The sequence below is a fragment of the Bombina bombina genome, chromosome 9 (genome assembly GCF_027579735.1).
Source record: "Bombina bombina isolate aBomBom1 chromosome 9, aBomBom1.pri, whole genome shotgun sequence".
NCBI lineage: Eukaryota > Metazoa > Chordata > Amphibia > Anura > Bombinatoridae > Bombina > Bombina bombina.
In genome coordinates, this window is record NC_069507.1 from 34796734 (window position 1) to 34817889 (window position 21156).

General features: G+C 36.8%; 1 protein-coding gene across 4 annotated transcripts in view; it reads left to right on the forward strand.

The window, feature by feature from the left end:
* CCSER2 (coiled-coil serine rich protein 2) overlaps positions 1 to 21156 on the forward strand; it is a 261285-nt gene that overhangs the window by 139542 nt on the left and 100587 nt on the right. For all 4 annotated transcript variants that reach the window (XM_053692037.1, XM_053692036.1, XM_053692035.1 and 1 more), the window contains 3 exons: positions 12259 to 12349; positions 16984 to 17119; positions 19904 to 20042. In XM_053692037.1, the coding sequence (XP_053548012.1) occupies positions 12259 to 12349; positions 16984 to 17119; positions 19904 to 20042 (366 nt within the window). The remainder of the gene's footprint in view (positions 1 to 12258; positions 12350 to 16983; positions 17120 to 19903; positions 20043 to 21156) is intronic.

Consider the following 21156-nt stretch of genomic DNA (forward strand, 5'->3'; position numbering starts at 1 on the left):
AAGTAATATGTCACCGCTAAATGTGTATTTCTACCCAGCATATACATGTGCCGTTTATTTTAGCATGGGGACTAGGCATCATAAGTAGCTGCTGACAAAAAGAAAAACATTGTTATTTGAAAGAGAAAAACCGAAACATAGTCAGCAAATTACTCTCAGGTTGTATTTTTTTCTTTTTAAAGACACGAGTGCACGGATTTCATCCTTACTTGTGGGATATTCACCTCCTGGTCAGCAGGAGGAGGCAAAAAGCACCACATCAGAGCTGCTATATATAGCTCCTCCCATTCCAGTCATTCTCTTTGCCTACGTTAGTGATAGGAAGAGGTAAAGTGAGGTGTTAGAAAAGATTCTTCAATCAAGAGTTTATTATTTTTAAAGTAGTACAAGATTGTGCTGCTTTGTTCTAGGGTGTAGCCGTAGTCCATATCATTCTCTGCAGTAGAGCTTTTGGTGGCTTTATACCAATAGGAACTGGTGGGATATAATTCTCACTGCGCCTCCTATACATTGATGCTGCCTTATCCTAACAGCCTAAGCAAAGTTAATTTAGGCTTTATGATCTTCCACAGGACTATGGGAGGGAGAGGACCTCCTAAACCTGCTGAGCTGCCCTGCTGTCGGGCAGAATACAAGGTAAGTGCTGACTTTTTTTATTCTGGGTCTGAAAAAAGTGAAGATTCAGGACAGAGGAAGTGTAGCACTTTTCTGGGACATAAAGCTCCTACTTATATCTATAGGGAGGTTCATGTGACAGCATTTTCTTCGCAGGCACCGGGGCTGAGGAGAATGGATGGTGGCTTCTCTGGGGTTTTGTATAGATTCAATCACGCAGTAGATTTAACATTACACTGTTCATGTGTTAATTTTCTTGGACCGAGCTGACTATAAGAGGGCTCAGGGAGTGTGATTGATTTGTGTACTACCTATTAGCGGTATTGCACTTTGCTCCCAGGCATAAAATGTAAGGTTCAGATCTCCCGGAGTACTATTTCTGAAGATAATAATGGCGACCGGGAGAGGTGTGTGGTAACACCCACAACGGCGTGGTTATGTTTGGCGCCGTTTTGGAGTGCAATTTTCTATCTCCCGGCAGATTCAGGGATTGTGTGTTTCACGCCCACAAGGGAGGAGTGATGTTAAAACGACTGACACTGAACTTGCTATTTTCCTTCCGTTCATCGGATGGTTGAGCGTTTTTTCTTTCCTAGCACAACACTTAGTGCTGTCATTAAGTGGGTCCGGATTGCGCTCCGGATCTGCCTGAGAACTATGTTATGTTAAATTTAAGCATGAAGTTCTGATGGCTCACCTCTCAGCAAGGTTTATCTGAGATGTATGTAGGGAATATGATACTTGCGTACTATTCTCATTTTTTTCTGCACTCAAAAATATAAAGTTGTAGTTTAAAATTTAAAGAAACGGTAACGTTTGTTTAGCTGTTAATTTTATTATAGAATCTGCAGTAGGGAAACAGGAAGGCGCCAATAGGGTAATAACGCTAAGACCCTGGGAAACAAGTGGAAAAGGAGGATACTGATACTCGCAAACCAGGCGGCACTAAGAGGTGCCTAGCAACGCAGACCGGGACCTCAAAGTCGCCCGGAAGACTCACAAAGGCAACGGCTGATCCTCGAGCCAGGCCGGGTTCCGTAAGACCAATCAGGATCTCTGGATACTGACACACCTTCCTCCTTGTATGCCAATAATCTGTACACTGGCGGAGGGACAGGTGAATAGCGGTAAACAGTGTTTGAAACTCCAAATTGCCGAAAACAATATAGCACAGTCCACTGCTGGAAAGAGGAGGGAGCAAACTCCAGCGGAACCCGGCCTGGCTCGAGGATCAGCCGTTGCCTTTGTGAGTCTTCCGGGCGACTTTGAGGTCAAGTCTGCGTTGCTAGGCACGTCTTAGTGCCGCCTGGTTTGTGAGTATCAGTATCCTCCTTATCCACTTGTTTCCCAGGGTCTTAGCGTTATTACCCTATTGGCGCCTTCCTGTTTCCCTACTGCAGATTCTTTCACCGTGGACACACGCTACAGAAGAGCGGCCTCCCCATTGGATTATCTGGACAGACCTCCACTTTTACCATCCTGGGCGCACCTCCGTCAAGAACTTTGCTTCTCTGACTTTATTAATTTTATTATAGGAATTTCAGCTATTTCTTTGTTATTTCATCCATTGTGATTTTGGATGGCACAAAAGCACACAAAAATAGTTACTTTTAAGATTTAAAAAGATAGTAACGTTTTATATGTGTGAATTTTATTACAGAATTGCAGTTGTTTATTTGTTACTTCATCCTTTGTGACTTTGGATGGAACAAAAGCACACAAAAATAAAGTTACTTTTAAAGATTTAAAGACACAGTAACGTTTTTTATGTGTAAATTTTATTAAAGAATTTCAGCTGTTTATTTGTTAATTCCTCCTTTGTGTCTTAGGATGGAACAAAGACTCACAACAATAAGTTACTTTTACGATTAAAGAGACAGTAACATTTTTTTTTATGTGTAAAATTAAAAAAAAATAAAAAAATTCTGAACCTACTCTTTCTAAAGCGATTGTTGTTTAGGAGTCTGACGATGGTCAAGTTATGCCACAAATTTCTCCTATAGTGTCCCACAAAATTTTATAGCCCACATGCAGTGCCCTGCGCTTCCTTTTACACTCCTCTCGAGTTATGATGCATTATATGTTTTTCCCACGAGGTAAAAAACATTGCTAGATGAATTATTTCAGTAGTTGTTATTCCTAATGGTTCCTCCATGTTACTGAAGGAGGAAGTTACTTTGGGATTATCTGTGAGAGAATTCTCAGACTCAGATGGAATTGTTACTTGAGGAGTTTTTATCTTGTCTGGGTGACCCCAACATAGTACGTCCAGTAAAGACATTTCTGGTGTAATTTATACTAGTGCGTCCAGTGAATTATAAGGATGGATGCATTCCCTTTATTTCCAAAAACAATGGACAAATGGACAAACATTTCCTGGGGGGGGGGGGCAGAGTAGTTTCATCTTAACTAGGTGAACTGCTATACCCTTAGAGAATAGGTCCTACTGACAAAAAATACAAGTGGGATGTACTCCAGGGCTTAAAATGGCAACCTGGTGTGTACTTGACTACCGTCACTAGTGCGACGGTGGATTGGTTTGATGCGTTGTCTGATGCTATTAAGTCAGAAACTTCCCTGGATAAAATCTTTCAAATTGGCCAATTCCTTTATTTCAAATTCTTCAACTTTACAAACTGGGAGCATAGTTTGCTCTGTTCCAGCTCACATGGCTTTATGGTTAGAGCTTTGTTCTACGGATATATGCTCTAAGTCTAAGCTTTTTGTGGTTCCTTACATGGAGAAGTCTCTGTTGGGACCTGGCTTGATGGAAATAATCTCTTTTTTGAAATTTTAAAGATTTTTTTTAAAAAAAGGGATCATAGCCTGCTGTTAATTCAAAGACAGCATGAAGGGCATGCCCCCGATCCGAGATCGGATCTTGTAGGGGGCAGATTTACCGTCTTCGCTCAGGCTTGGGTTTGAGATCAAAAGTTTTCCTCCCAGAGGCAGGTTTTTTCTGTTTTCAAAATGATCTGTAGATCAGACAAAAGGAGAGACGTTCTTACACTGCATAGGAGACCTCTCAGACCTGGGAGTGATTGTTCCAGTTCCAATATAGGTACAGTTTCTATTTTTTTTTATCCCAAACGGGTTGTGGTTCCTAAAAGAGGAGAGAACCTTTAGACCACTTTTTAGATCTCAAGAGTCTACAATTTTTTTTGTGGACCGTCCTTCAAGATGGAAACTATTCGTTTCATTCTTTCCTTGATCCAAAGGGGTCAATTAATGACAACAGTGGATTTAAAGTATGCGTATCTTCATGTGCCATTCACGAGAATCGTCTCAAGTTCTAGGGTTTGTCTTTCTAGACAAACACTTCCAGTTCGTGGCTTCTTCCTTTCGGTCTTGCTACAGCTCTCAGAGTTTTCATAAAGGCTCCAGGATCGCTGTTGGCGGTGCTTCAGTTATGGGGCATTGCAGTGGCACCCTATCTGAACGATATCCTAGTCCAGGCGCCATCCTTATAGCAAGTAAGATTTCACACGGACAAGGTGTTTTCCTTCCTGTGATCTCATGGGTCGAAGGTAAATGTACCCTTAGTCCCAAGCACAAGGGTAACTTTCTTGGGAATCATAATAGATTCCATATCAATGAAGATTTTTCTGACAGAAGTCAGGAAATCAAAGATTATTGATACTTGTATAGTCCTTCAGTCCACTCCTTGGCCTTCAGTGGCTCAGTGCATGGAGGTAATTGGACTGATGGTGGCGGCATTGGACATCATCATGTTTGCTCGGTTCCATCTCAGACCTCTGCAGCTAAACATGCTCAGGCAATGGAACAGGAATTATGCAGACTTGTCTTCTCGAATAATTTTGGAACAGGAGACAAGGAACTCTCTTCAATGGTGGTTGTCTCTGGATCAGCTTTTGCAGACCATCTTGAGTGATTGTGACAACAGACACCAGCCTTCTGGGGTGGGGAGCAGTCTGGGGCTCCCTGAAGACTCAGGTTGTTTGAACTCTGTCAGAGTCTGTTTTTTCTATAAACATTCCGGAGCTGAGAGAGGTCTACAATGCTCTTCTGGCCTGGACTCGGATAGTCACGGTCCAGTTTTATTAGGCTCTAGTCAGATCAATCATCAGGGAGGAACGATGAGTTCCTTAGCGATGACAGAGGTTGTCAAAATAATCTAGTGGGCAGAAGTCCATTCTGGTTACCTATCGGCGATCCACATCCAAGGGGTGGGAACTCCATCCTGAAGTGTTCTCAAAAATAGTTCTCCAGTGGGGTCATCCAAGAATGGGATCTCATGGCGTCCCGTCAAAATGCCAAGCTCCCGAGATACGGGTTGAGTTCTAGGGACCTCCCAAGCAGATCTGATAGATGCTCTGGCTGTTCCTTGGTCCTTCAATCTTGCATACCCATTTCCTCCGTTTGCGCTTCTTCCTCGAGTCATTGCTTGAATCAAGCAGGAGAAGGCATCAGTGATCCTCATTGCTCCGCCGTGGCCTCGCAGGATTTGGTATGCAGACCTGGTGGACATGTCATCTCTGCCACCTTGGAGTTTTCCGTTGAGGAGGGACCTTCTCATTCAAGGGCACTTCCTTCACCCAAAATCTAGTTTCTCTGAAGCTGACTGCTTGGAGATTGATCATTAATCCTATCCAAGCAGGGGTTTTCTGATTGGTCATAGAGACCATGATGCAGGCTCGTAAGCCTGTAACTAGAAAGATTTACCATAAGATATGGCGTATCTATCTTTATTGGTGTGAATCCAAGAGCTACTCATGGAGTAGAGTTAGGATTCCCAGAATTTTGTCTTTTCTCCAAGAGAGTTTGGAGAAGGGTTTGTCGACAAGTTCTTTAAAGGGTCTAATTTCTGCCTTGTCCATTTTGTTACACAAACGTCTGGCAGATGTTCCAGATGTGCAATCCTTTTGTCAGGCCTTGGTCAGGATCAGAACAGTTACTCCTCCATGGAGTCTGAATTTAGTTCTTAAGGTTCTTCAAGGGGCTCCGTTTAAGCCTATGCATTCCTTAGATATTAAGTTGTTATCTTGGAAAGTTTTATTTCTTGTTACTATTTCTTCAGCTCGTAGAGTGTCTGTACTCTAGGCGTTTCAATACTCTTCGTTTTATCTTATTTTCCATTCGGGTAAGGTAGTTTTATGTACTAAGCTAGGTTTTCTACCTAAGCTTGTTTCAGACAGAAACATTAATCAGGAGATTGTTGTTCCTTCTTTGTGTCCTAATCCTTCTCAGAAAAAATGTCTTCTGCACAATTTGGATGTAGTCCGTGCTTTAAAATTTTACTTACAAGCAACTAAGGACTTTCGTCAGTCTTCTTCTTTGTTTGTAATTTTCTCTGGAAAATGAAAGGGTCAGAAAGCTACAGCTACCTCTCTTTCTTTTTGGCTGAGGAGTATCATCCGCTTTGCATATGAGTCTGCTGGACAGCAGCCTCCTGAGAGGGTTATGGCTCATTCCACTAGGGCTGTTGCTTCCTCGTGGGCATTCAAAAATAAAGCTTCTGTAGAACAGATTTACAAGGCTACAACTTGGTCTTCTCTTCACACTTTTTCTAAATTTTTCAAATTTTATACTTTTGCCTCGATTGAGGCTGTTTTTGGGAGAAAGGTTCTTCAAGCAGTGGTGCCTTCCGTTTAGGTTCCTTGTCTTGTCCCTCCCTTATCATCCGTGTACTCTAGCTTTGGTATTGTATCCCACAAGTAAGGATGAAATCTGTGGACTCATCGTATCTTTAAAAATAAAATAAAGTTTATGTTTACCTGATAAATGTATTTCTTTTTAGACACGATGAGTCCACGGCCCGCCCTGTTCTCTGAGACAGGTTATTATTTTTTGTAAACTTCAGACACCTCTGCACCTTGGCTTTTCCTTTCTCTTCCTAACTTCGGTCGAATGACTGGAGTGGGAGGTAAGGGAGGAGCTATATATAGCAGCTCTGCTGTGGTGCTCTTTGCCGCCTCCTGCTGACCAGGAGGTGAATATCCCACAAGTAAGGATGAAATCCGTGGACTCATTGTGTCTAAAAAGAAATAAATTTATCAGGTAAGCATAAATTTTGTTTTTTAAAAGCTCACATAATCCATTTGCATAAGAAATGTCATATGAGACTTACCCTATCCAAAATAATTGTCCAACCATGATAAGCTGCAGAATCCAAACTTCTAGGTAAAGAGAGATTGTTCTCAACCTTTTATTTTTATCTTTGTTTAGTCAGTTTTTGTTTTTTGTCTTTTTAAAAACTTGTGTTCGTATCCTGAATAAGTCCGTTTTCTTGTCATACTTGCAAAAGTATGGCCTCTTTCCCAAAAGCAGAGGCAATTGTCCTTATTAACCAATGTGGAGTAGAAAACCAATACTGCAGTATTCATTTAAATTTATATTTATTTAGCTGTTACTTAACTTAAAAAATCCAGGTGGGGGGAATTCTTACTCTCAACTACAACAACCAGAGTGCAGGTAACAAAATGTACAGTATGAGAAATAGAACACCACACTTGCTGGATTTCTTTACAGGCAAAGAATTTACCTTTATTCCAAATAGTAATGTTTCAGGGATCTCACATATGTAATTGCAGCTTTTTATCTATTTATGTACATGTAAACATATCTATCTATCTATCTATCTATCTATCTATCCTATCTATTTCAATATTTCAATATCTACTGTGCGTTTATATGTGTGTGTACATTTAAATATCTTGGCCCTCCCTGGTACCATTGAAGACCCCTCCCCTAAGGAGTGTGGACAGAACTGCCCTCTCCCCTGGTTACCTACGGCAGTGATTTGCAACCTTTTTTTTGCCGTGGCACACTTTTTTACATTAAAAAATCCTATGGCTCACCACCATCCCAAAATTTTACAAAATCACACATTGTAGCCTAGTACAGGATATATATACAGTGTGTATATATATATATATATATATATATATATATATATATATGCGCACGCGCACGCACACACGCGCGCGCACACACACACTGTGCTGCCATGCCTCCTACAAACTATACATGACATATTGACATTCATTCACAAACAATCATAATAATTGTCTGTGAATGTCAATGTCATGGTTGTAAATGATGCCTGATGAGCCTGTCACATACCTCCCAATATTTCAAAATTTGAAAGAGGGACACCCCCGCACTGTTGTCAGTCTGCCGCGGCACACTTGAGGATCTCTCATGGCACACTGGTTGAAAAACACTGACCTACGGTATATAGGTAAAATATTAAAATGTATGCCACACAAATTATTTCTAAATCTTCCTGGACTCTAGTCATAACAACGGTCAGTGTGTGGTGAATATGGCGGGAAAGGCAGTTTACAAAAATATTGGAATTTTAAGTTGCCAGACAAAGTTTTTGTCAGGTCAAATGACAGATGGTTGTGTTGACCGTTATGTGAACAGACTGGATATACAGACTGTCCAGTGTTGGTTCATTGTTGTAATCTTTATGGTACAGTTTTTTTTAGTGCCATAAAATATCATGCAGATCCAATTTAAAGGGATATTTTGAAAGCCCAAGGAGCTGCTCACCCTAAATGTACATCTTTTGGGTTTGATCAGGTGCAGCTAAGCCCTTTTGGTACAGTGACCCGGAACCGCAATATCAGGATATTTGTCAGGCATTTAATAGTCTGATTAGATTTGGATGTTTGTCACATGGCACTGTTAAAAGGACGTTCAACTCTTAAAATATTGTGTCCTGCACAAGGCATCGTGCTTTTTAAATTTTATACAATTTTTTATTTGTGAAAATATTACATTAAAGCTGATTTTTCTTTCATGTAATTAGCAAGAGTCCATGAGCTAGTGACGTATGGGATATACATTCCTACCAGGAGGGGCAAAGTTTCCCAAACCTCAAAATGCCTATAAATACACCCCTCACCACACCCACAAATCAGTTTTACAAACTTTGCCTCCCGTGGAGGTGGTGAAGTAAGTTTGTGCTAGATTCTACGTTGATATGCGCTCCGCAGCAGGTTGGAGCCCAGTTTTCCTCTCAGCGTGCAGTGAATGTCAGAGGGATGTGAAGAGAGTATTGCCTGTTTGAATTCAATGATCTCCTTCTACGGGGTCTATTTTATAGGTTCTCTGTTATCGGTCGTAGAGATTCATCTCTTACCTCCCTTTTCAGATTGACGATATACTCTTATATATACCATTACCTCTACTGATTCTCGTTTCAGTACTGGTTTGGCCTTCTACTACATGTAGATGAGTGTCCTGGGGTAAGTAAGTCTTATTTTTGTGACACTCTAAGCTATGGTTGGGCACTTTTATATAAAATATTTGTGTTTAAACATTTATTTGCCTTGATTCAGGATGTTCAATATTCCTTATTTCAGATGGTCAGTTTCATTATTTGGGATAATGTATTTGAATATTCAATTTTTTTCTTACCTTAAAATTTGACTTTTTTCCCTGCTTCATTTTATTGCGTCATTCTTGGCGCAGACTTTTTTGGCGCAATTTTTTTTTTTTTTTTGGATGTAGTTAGAGCTTTGAAATATTATGTTGAAGCTACTAAACATTTCCGAAAGACTTCTAGTCTATTTGTTATCTTTTCCGGTTCTAGGAAAGGTCAGAAGGCCTCTGCCATTTCTTTGGCGTCTTGGTTGAAATCTTTAATTCATCATGCTTATGTCGAGTCGGGTAAAACTCTGCCTCAAAGGATTACAGCTCATTCTACTAGGTCAGTTTCTACTTCCTGGGCGTTTAGGAATGAAGCTTCGGTTGATCAGATTTGCAAAGCAGCAACTTGGTCTTCTTTGCATACTTTTACTAAATTCTACCATTTTGATGTGTTTTCTTCTTCTGAAGCAGTTTTTGGTAGAAAAGTACTTCAGGCAGCTGTTTCAGTTTGATTCTTCTGCTTATAATTTCAGTTTTTTTCATTATAAGATTTAAACTTTGTTTTGGGTGTGGATTATTTTCAGCGGAATTGGCTGTCTTTATTTTATCCCTCCCTCTCTAGTGACTCTTGCGTGGAAGATCCACATCTTGGGTATTCATTATCCCATATGTCACTAGCTCATGGACTCTTGCTAATTACATGAAAGAAAACATAATTTATGTAAGAACTTACCTGATAAATTAATTTCTTTCATATTAGCAAGAGTCCATGAGGCCCACCCTTTTTTGTGGTGGTTATGATTTTTTTGTATAAAGCACAATTATTCCAATTCCTTATTTTTTATGCTTTCGCACTTTTTTCTTATCACCCCACTTCTTGGCTATGCGTTAAACTGATTTGTGGGTGTGGTGAGGGGTGTATTTATAGGCATTTTGAGGTTTGGGAAACTTTGCCCCTCCTGGTAGGAATGTATATCCCATACGTCACTAGCTCATGGACTCTTGCTAATATGAAAGAAATGAATTTATCAGGTAAGTTCTTACATAAATTATGTTTTATTTTATGTTAAAACTAAAAAAGTGCACGTGTTTATACCAGTCTGTGAGAGTGTAGCTAACTGGATTCTAAACAAAAACTATATTACATTTTTAAAATTCTTCCCTTTTTGATGCAACATATGTAATTTTAATCTAGTAACCATACGTTAAACCCATTAAAGGTTAGACCTCCCATAATTATGTGACTTCAGATAAAAGGGAAAAGCCAATTAATACATCAAACTATTGTTAACAATAATTATCGGTGTCTAATTAAGCTAAAGAGGATGAACAGTGCTTTAAACATCCCTCACATTTGATTGATATAGTTGTTTGAGTGGAACGGCTCCTGGGATTAGAGTTATCCAGTTTTTTTATACATAGCTTCGCTAACTATATAACTCTCATGCTTACTTTAAATGTAGTAAAACTTAACCCTCATGGTTCAAATAAAGGATACAATAAAAAAAAAAGTCTTCTATTATCAAATGTATTATGTTCTTGGTATCCTTTGTATAAATTGTCTCCATGAGAGCATACTGAGGGAAGCTCACAAGCATGCACATGTATTGAGCACTATATTTATAAGATTGTTAAAACATTGCTCCCGTATTGCTTAAGGGACAGTAAAGTAATAATTAGACAGTCATGCTTTAGGCAAAGAATAGAATTTTAAACAACTTTCCAATATACTTATATTTAATTTGCTTCATTCTCTTGTTATCCTTTATCTAGGAAAGTTCAGAAGCAGCAAAGAAGGTTCTAGCTGCTGATTGGTGGCTGTATATATATATATATATATATATATATATATATATATATATATATATATATATATATATATATATATATATACTGATTGTCATTGGCTCACCCAGGTGTTCAGTTAGAAACCAGTAGTGCATTGCTGCACCTTCAACAAATGATACCAACAGAATGAAGCAATTTAGATAATAGTAGTAAACTGGAAAGTTGTTTAAAATTGTACGTTCTACCTAAATCACGAAAGAAGTTTTGGGTTTCATGTCCCTTTAAGGCACGTGCACACTCTGGAGCCTACCTCAGTGTGATCTCATAAAAAGGAGCAACGTTTCAAAGGAGACAAAGATAAATTTGTCTTATTGTCTATGTTTATAATTGTACATTTTATCTGAATCATGAACGTTTCATTTTGATTGTCCCTTTAAATTTGGGAAGTAATTTGATTTATGTTTTATTGTGAAGCTGTTACAGCACCAAGATTATTTAATTCCAGCTTCTTTATGTCATTTTTTATTTTTTTACACTGGTTTACATCGAAAATAAATAATTCTCTGTTATTAGAATATATTTGTATGTAAAGTGTTTAGTAATGTGCGATAAAACAACCTTGCAATACACTTTTTTATTATTTGTTTTGCCTCCTTTTTATGTAATATGGCTCTGAAAATTGTGGCTTTTCAAATTCCCCGAACTTAAATTGCAGACTGCAGACCTCTCAAGGCTAAACCTGCTACCTATCTTACTTTAACTGGCTTTAAATTATTACAATTGCAAATCAAGGCACTTCATACTAAGATAATAAGTGTGACTAGCCTTGTTGTCTGCCGACTGAAGCTCAGATTGGCTCCTCCTAATAAGGCACATGGTGGGTGCAATTTGGCTATTGAAATACAACTGAAGCAAACGAGGTGTTTATTTTTAAGATGTTTACATTTGGTTTATATGTTATTCTATAGCAACACAACAGAAATTACTTTTAATTCTTATACTTATCCTTCCTGAAAAAAATATTTTATAAATAAATAATTACAAGGTGTTTACTGTCCGTTTTAATTCTTATAAAACATAGCTGGACTCTAAGTTGTTAAATCTTACAATTAAAATGTTTTGCTGATTCAATCTGCTTCGTCACCACCCTCTGCAAGGAATTATTTCCCAGCACTTGGATTCTGCTTAGTAAGCAAATAATCGCATGACTGGTTAACCCCACAGGTCTGCAGTATTCATTCAATCAAGATATTTAGGAAAGTTCTGTTCCTTTTATATTTTGTAGACTGTTTTGCTTCCCAGAATGTGAATGTGTGCATTTAATTGCTTTATGTTTAAACTAAGTGTAGCCTGGCGAGAATAAGTTGTATTTAATTTACTAGTAGAGAATGTCCTCGTAATCAGAAGACAGAACCTTTTGGAGAAATAATAGTTTACTCATCACTTTTTATTTTCAGCCATTAACCTGCACTTCTCTGCTTTTCCATTTCCTAATGTAGTTTGGTTGTTTTTCAGGATGTTCTCAATAACCTGGAGACATCTGATTTGGAGGAAGATGACTTGATGCTGAACATTGATCTTCCAGAGGACACACCTTCAGAAATTGGTTTGTATACAATTACCACAGACTCACAACCCATGCTGAAATAAAATAGTCACTCCCTGTTTTTAGTGAAGTATGAATGGAAAAGCTACACCTTACCTCCTTTATTTGTTGTTTAGCAAATCCCATTCCTGAGAAAGGTAAAAAAATAAAAAATAAATGATTGTTCGACAAGAAGACAGCTCAGACATGTAAATTTTCATGAACTAAATAACAATGTAAAAGAGACAGCTGAGTAACCATTTTGCTAATTCATCATCATTGTAAAAATTATATTCCATAAGTGTTTTGGTGATGCATGTTAGAGATTTTGGATCAAAAGACCTTAGACATTTTTTGACCCACATTTTTGCTCATACGAGGACTTCTTAAATGATTGGCCTTTTAGACACCATTCACGGCTTTATTACTATGCACCTGCAGTACCTTAAATCATTACATGCACCTTTAACTCATCAATTATATATCATCCATATGAAAAAAAAAATAATTGGTGTTCCTGGACTAAAATAAATACTTTTATATTTGTTTGTTGGGAATGCTCCTGTTCACCAGTTAAGCTGTGTGAGATCTTGATCAGCCAATGAGCCTATCCCCCCCAAGTAGCACACAGAATACAATTCCTTTATTTTACTTTTTTTTCAAAGTCAAAACAAACCATAGTAACATAAAGTACCATTAAATACAGTAGAATTGCAAAATCAACAAATGCATTATAACAATAAAATGCACTGAATTTCAAAAAATGTTTCTAACAAACTTAAAATTTCATTCCATTTTCCTTCCCCCTGTATCATTGGCCATCAGCCAATCACAAAATGCATTATACATATTATGCTCGGTAGTAGCTGGTGCTTCTTTTGACATCCAGGAACATACATAAAAAACAAACATTGAACTGTGTCTGTACTGGATAGCAATTTAAATATACTGTATAAATGAAAAACAAAAAAATTATAATTATTTAGTTTAAACCACATTGTTCGGTTGAATGTTTTGAGACAGTGTACTGTAAAACTGCCACCTTGATGTGTTTTCCAGGGACTTCTTATATCAGGTGAAGAGTTTCAAACATATGAGGAATTACTCATTTGGGTTTATTTTTGTATATGAAATAGCGACTTTGCTAATTGAAACCACAACCCAATAAAAATGTCAATAGTTAGAACAATTGGAAATTAACATTTGGTTGTGTGATTTCTTCTTCACATTCTTGTTTACATAACTTTTCTATAACCAGTACTTTTGTACATACATTTTCAGTATAGGTGGCAGTGAACAGGCAAAAGCAGCTATTTAAAATGACAAAATAAAACTAAAGGATTTATTTGTAAACAATTTATTACACTTTAGCTGGTAAAAGGGATTATTGCAAACGCATTAAAGAGGAGAAAAATCACAGTATACGTTTCCTTTATTGTATGATCATTTTGCTCCTGGTTTTATGAAGTTTGCAATATGTTATTATGTTGCATAATTATGTTACTTTTTATATTACTTTTAAGATGTTCCAGAGCAGTTTTCTAGCTCAGTAGATTACAACAGAAATTATTGTTCTTTACATAGTATTTGTTGTTTGCCTAATACTTTTATTACTTTTTAAATATATTGAAGTCCTGTACATATCAAAAGAAAATCATAAAAGAATGCCTAGCTGTATATAACTTGCAGTGACAGGTTGTCTGCCCATATTTTTGTATATACACAATGTTCAGAGCTGTCATTGAAGATTCAAACTCTTCTGAGCAATTTTACTCAAAGTCAGCAAGCAACTCAGCAAATGAGTCATTATATTACCGATAATTCCCTATTTCAGTGATCTCTTCATACAGCTGGAAGATATATCTTCTGTTGCAAGTAATTTGATGCTGAAACCCTCTAGCATCAGGGATACTAATTAATCCAAACAATTTCTTGTTTGTCTCATATATTCAACACATGATCCTACATGACATATCCTGTTCAGCATCCTTACCTCATTTACCTGCAAATGTTTTTGATTAAATCACAGGACGGTGCTTGTTGCTTTATCCAGGTGATGTTTTTTTGGCTTTTTCTTGTGTCATTGAGTTTTAAATCCCATGTCATTAACACATTCTTCAAGCTCATCTGGATTGCTGAAGTTTAGAGGGTTCCTTTAACTGTCGCTTCCCTGTTACCCCATATTGGAAAGTCTTCTATTAATATATTCTGATGTAGCTGCAGAACTATGCAAGTGGTTAGTTAGGGCTGGAGGTTTGAGTCACAGGACGGAGCTGGGCTGTATTCCCAGCCACACGAAGGGTGGGAACCCAGAAGGGAAGCCTTATTTTTATTAAATGTCTTGTATGTAAGAGGGAATGTGTCGGCAGGCAAGTGACACAATGTTTTCCTTGTGCTACGTTGTTGCTTTGGTAAGTGTTTGATGGGAGGAACCACAGTTTGGAAATAAGAAGCAAAACCAGATTAAAGTAAGTCGTACTGAAGAAAAACAATTGTTAAGTTTGTATTTTTCTTTGTTTTTTTCCTGAGAGATATTATTATATCTGCCTCATAGGACCCTTTTCTTCCACTATGGAACATTCTTATGTTAGGTTTATTTCATTTCAGTCTTATAAAGTTTTTATACTTAACAGGGCTGTGTAATATGATTTACACTGCCTGCTTTCCTGCCTGCTCAGACCATAGCAGAAGCAAATAAGGGAGTGCAGGTTACATTGTTATTAATATTTTGTTATAGTTTTAAGAGGGAAATGGTTTAGCCCATGTTCAATGTTTTTTTTTCTCTGTCTGGATAACAGTTTGTTTCCTGTCTCTGATTGTGCCGCTTCTAAATAAAACCCACAATAGAAACATATACATTGGTGTAGCTGATGTTGCTAGTAGGAATGTATATATTTTTTTAATTAATTTTATTTATTTTGTTAGAAATAAGGACAGCTATGATCTTGTTCATAAGCCTAAACTTATTGGGGCAGTTCCCTGATAAAAAATAAATTTTATACTTTGCCTGTAACACGTTTTCTCGTATTTTGGATTTTACTCTATATAAAGTATGTTTGATGTATTTAGATTTTTTTTATTTTTTTTTAAGAATTTTAGAATTCCTTGTACTTATTTGGTCAGCAACATTTGTTTTCGTTTTCTCTGCTATTAAGATTTCTTTGCTGAATGTGGAAAATGCGGTACAAAAACAAAAATTAGAAACATTTGTTTCACCAACTATTCAAGGCAATTTTTACTGGTGAAAAATACGGTAGATCTTTAATTTAATTATGATTATTATTAAGTGTTTGAATAGAAGTTTTTCACTTAACTAGAAATAGTATAAAGATGTGTGGAGTTAATAATTTCATATTTAATAATTTAAAATACTAAATGCTAGATATAATCATGTAATCAAAGCAAATATTAGCCTGAGAATAATATGTAGATTTATTTATAAAAAAGTATATTAGTTGTTTAAATATTGTATAAATAATTATAATGTAATTTAGTTTCTAAAAGTTAATGGATGTCACCATGTTGAAACCTAGGCCTTCCTTATCTAAATTCTTTAGCTGTGGACAATAAGACCAATTAGACAAAAATAAATGTGCAAATAATGGCTATGTGTAATGTAGCCGTTTAACTATTTAACATTTCTATATTTTAAATTGTCCTCAGCAGACGAGGTTAGACAAGGGAAACCTAGGTTTTCAACATGGCAGCTCCAATTACTTTTATAGAAACCAGTGGAATTAGAAAGACCACATATTTAGGTGTAAACTACAGGTTACTGGGCAAAATAAATAATGAAAGTCTGTCACATTTTATTTTACAACACACTATAAAATGTTTAATGCCCCATTTATTGTTTTCAAACATGAACATTTTGATCAATGTATTTTAAATGTGTATGCATTTTGTGGTGTAAATGCACAACATGTGGTATGTGATAACTAATTTGTGTTTATTAATATGTGAAGAGAGAATGTACAAAACTAGGCTAAAAGATATATATATATATATATATATATATATATATATAAACAGCCAAGACATCCAAAAGAGTCCAACATGTGTATTCCAATAGTCAAGGTTGTTGAAAGAAAACATCAAGCAAAAAAGCGGTTAAAAAATGGGGTTGGTAGGTTGATTGGTTGGTAGGCATGGGCAATTGGATGCTTTATTAGCATCTGAATGTGGAAGAAGAAGGCCGCTAGTGGTGTCCGGCTCTTAGTGTGTTACACTTTCCCAAGAAGAAATCCGGCTTCAAAAAGAACCTAACGCCACAAGCAGCTGCCTTCTTCCATGTTTGGATGCTAAAGAAGCATCCAAATGCCCTTGGTTGGTTGGTTGGTTGATTGGATTACCACTGTTGAATTCTCTACGAACAAATTTGGTGCAGAGCCATTAGAAAATGACAAGATAACCAGGTTTTCTCATAATGGATTGGAATAGTATTGTATTCAAAAGCACAACTAACTTTACTTGTCTCTTGTAATGGATTGGAATGAATCCTGATGATATATTATTATTATTATTATTATCGGTTATTTGTAGAGCGCCAGATACATTATCCCTACACTATTTGCCACTAGTCTTCAGTTTAGTTTCATTGTTACAATGTGTATCTGGTGAGCTATAAACTGATTGGTATTTTACTTTTTTTTTAGAAAATAATGACAATATGAATGCTTTTGAAAGAACAGAATGGAATGTAAGACAGCGTCAGCAAGGATTCTGGATGTGGCCACCACAGCGGCTCTTTGAACATCACCTGAGTAACGCAGACCACTACTTCTATGGCAGGTATGTATGAAACTGATAGCTTTTTCTGCAGACATTTCTAGTGCATATTAAACAATATAGACTCATCATTATTGAAGGAACATTTTATCCAAATTTCCAATTTTTGTTGCTTGCATATGACTAAGTGTTTAACCCCCTGCAAAGATAATGTCCACTTGAGACCATCAACTTTTTACTGGGAGCTAGCTGGTGTTTGGTTGCTACACATGTACTGTATGCCTCTTGTCATTGGTTCATCAGATGTGTTCAGCTAGCACCCAGTAGTGCTCTGCTGTTGGGAGATGTCACTTTAACTGCTATATGTGTATTGATATGGTAAAATACATCTCTTATTGTTTCACAAAAAGAACAACACCAGAACTAGAGGTCATGATAAAGGGTAACAGGTTTAGGAGTAATTTGCAGAAGTGCTTCTACACAGAAAGCACTGTTGTTTCACGGAATAAACTGCCATTAGAAGTGGTAAGGACAAACACTGGGGGGGGACTTCAAGAATGCCTGGGATAAGCATAAGGATACCCTACCAACTAATTACTGACTGGGTTAAGCATAAGGCTGTCATGCATACTAATGAATGCCTGGGATAAGCATAAGACTATTCTACATACTGAATATTGTCTGGGATAAGCATAAATCTATCCTACATACTAATTAATGACTGGGATAAGCATAAGACTATTCTACATACTGAATATTGTCTGGGATAAGCCTAAATCTATCCTACATACTAATTAATGACTGGGATAAGCATAAGACTATTCTACATACTGAATATTGTCTGGGATAAGCATAAATCTATCCTACATACTAATTAATGACTGGGATAAGCATAAGGCTATCCTACATACTAATTAATGACTGGGATAAGCATAAGACTATTATACATACTGAATATTGTTTGGGATAAGCATAAGACTATTATACATACTGAATATTGTTTGGGATAAGCCTAAATCTATCCTACATACTAATTACAGCCTGAGCTAAGCATAAGACTATTCTATATACTAATTAATGTCTGGGAAAAGAATAAGGCTATCTTACTGACTAATGCCTGGGATAAGCATAAGGCTATCCTACATACTAATTAATGTCTGGGATATGCATAAGGCCATCCTACATACTAACTAATGCCTGGGATAAGAATAAGGCTATCCTATGCACTAATTAATGCCTGGGATAAGCAGAAGGCTATCCTACATACTAACTAATGCCTGGGATAAGAATAAGGCTATCCTATGTACTAATTAATGCCTGGGTTAAGCATACGGCTATCCTAAATACTAATGAATGCCTGGGATAAGCATACGGCTATCCTACATACTAACTAATGCCTGGGATAAGCATAAGGCTATCCTACATACTAATGAATGCCTGGGATAAGCATAAGACTATTCTACATACTAATTAATGCCTGGGATAAGAATAAGGCTATCCTACTGACTAATGCCTGGAATAAGCATAAGGCTGTCCTACATACTAATTAATGTCTGAGATAAGCATAAGGCTATCCTACATACTAATTAATGCCTGGGATAAGAATAAGGCTATCCTATGTACTAATTAATGCCTGGGTTAAGCATACGGCTATCCTAAATACTAATGAATGCCTGGGATAAGCATATGGCTATCCTACATACTAACTAATGCCTGGGATAAGCATAAGGCTATCCTACATACTAATGAATGCCTGGGATAAGCATAAGACTATTCTACATACTAATTAATGCCTGGGATAAGTATAAGGCTATCCTACTGACTAATGCCTGGAATAAGCATAAGGATATCCTACATACTAATTAATGTCTGAGATAAGCATAAGGCTATCCTACATACTAATTAATGTTTGAGATAAGCATAAAGCTATCCTACATACAAATTAATCCTTGAATAAGCAGAAGGCTATCCTACAGACTAATTATTGCCTGTGATAAGCCTACAGGTGTCCAACTAATTATTGCCTACAATAAGCATAAGGCTATCCTACCTACTAATTATTGCCTGGGATAAGCATAAGGCTATCCTACATACTAATTATTGCCTGGGACAAGCATAAGGCTACCCTACATACTAATTACTACCTGGATAAGCAAATGACTATCCTACATACTAATTATTGCCTGGGATAAGCATAAGTCTACCCTACAAACTAATTATGGACTGGATAAGCATAAGTCTACTTTACAAACTAATTATGGACTGGATAAGCATAAAGCTATCCTACATACTAATTATTGCCTGGGATTAGCATATGTCTACCCTACAAACTAATTATTGCCTAGGATATGCATAAGGCTATCCTACATACTAATTATTGCCTCGGATAAGCATAAGGCTATCCTACAAACGAACTACTGACTAGGATAAGTATAAGGCTATCCTACATACTAATTATTGCATCGGATAAGCATAAGGCTATCATACATACTAATTACTGACTAGGATATGCATAAGGCTATCCTACATACTAATTATTGCCTCGGATAAGCATAAGGCTATCCTACAAACGAACTGCTGACTAGGATAAGTATAAGGCTATCCTACATACTGACTAGGATAAGTATAAGGCTATCCTAAATACCAACTACTGACTAGGATAAGTATAAGGCTATCCTACATACTAACTACTGACTAGGATAAGCATAAGGCTGTCCTATGAACTAAGCTTACACTTTATAGGAAATATGGGCATATTTGATGGCCTATGGTTCTTATCTATTGTCAGAATCTGTTTCTATTATTACAGCAGCAGATTATAAGACTCCTTGACATCTCTTATTTCAGAGGGTTAGCGTGTGTGGATACCCCAGTTGAACGCAGGGAGAACACTGTGATGCTCGATGAAATTACCCTAGATCACATTGTCCAAGGCTGTGTGGATGTAAAAAATGATCTGCTTAAGTTGCAGTATTTTCTACAACAGGTGAGTAGACCTGGATAATGTATAAGCATAGCATTGTATATCCATTTTCTCTTTTTCTTTTCACACTACTATTTGTTGTCATTTGTGTTTGGAGGCGCCCCATAAGGGTGTGGTTTTTGCTGGGTTATACCACATTCTCAACATCAATATTTAGGACCTGGATAATGGTATATTTATGTATCTCAGAGCAGTGAGATAATGTGTCCAAAATGGCTATAATCTTCTTAATGTCAATATTAAACTTTCATTATTCAGATAGAGAACACAATTTTAAATAACTTTTCAAATCACATCCATTATCTAAATGCGCACAATCATTTTACATGCACACTTTCTGAGACACCAGATCCTACTGAGAATGTGCAAGAACTCAGTATATATGTCTACCTTTTGTGATTGGGGGCTTATGGCTGTCACATGATGCATTGGGAAGGAAAAGAGAACTAACTTTAAAATTTGTCAGAAAAAAAATCTATTCATTTGAAATAAAAAATAAGTTCTTTTGCATTGTGTCTTTATTATGCATTTATTGATTATGCAATTCTACTAGCTGTCCTTTTCAGTTCATAACACAAAGCTGCAGGATTTACACTTTACCTATAAGTATGTGTTTCTAGTGCTTTGTTTAAATGCAATTTGATGTCGCCATCACTGTTGCCATCGCTGGTAATCTAAAAAAAAACCTTTCTGTTATTTTGTTAATGTTTCATTTTTGACAATTGTTGAAAGGTTAAAACTGAACCGTGCATGAATTTCAGTTTTCCATAGAGGTGTTTTCTTTTTAATATAATTGTATTAGCAAAAATGTATTTAGTGACATTTATTACTGCTTGAACGGCATGCCCAGTGCAGCTCAACTGGATTAGCACCCCCTCCAAAACAAAACATTTGGTTGGTTAGATCTTTGTTAGACCTGATTAAATCAGTTTTTGTTAATCTGACATACAAGAAGCGGTGTTAACAATTACTTGGGGCAGCTAACCTGTCATCCGCCCCCTTAAAGGGACAGTATACACCAATTTTCATTTAACTGCATGTAATAGACACTACTATAAAGAATAATATGCACAGATACTGGGGTAAAAATCCAGTTTAAAACAGTTTAAAAACTTAC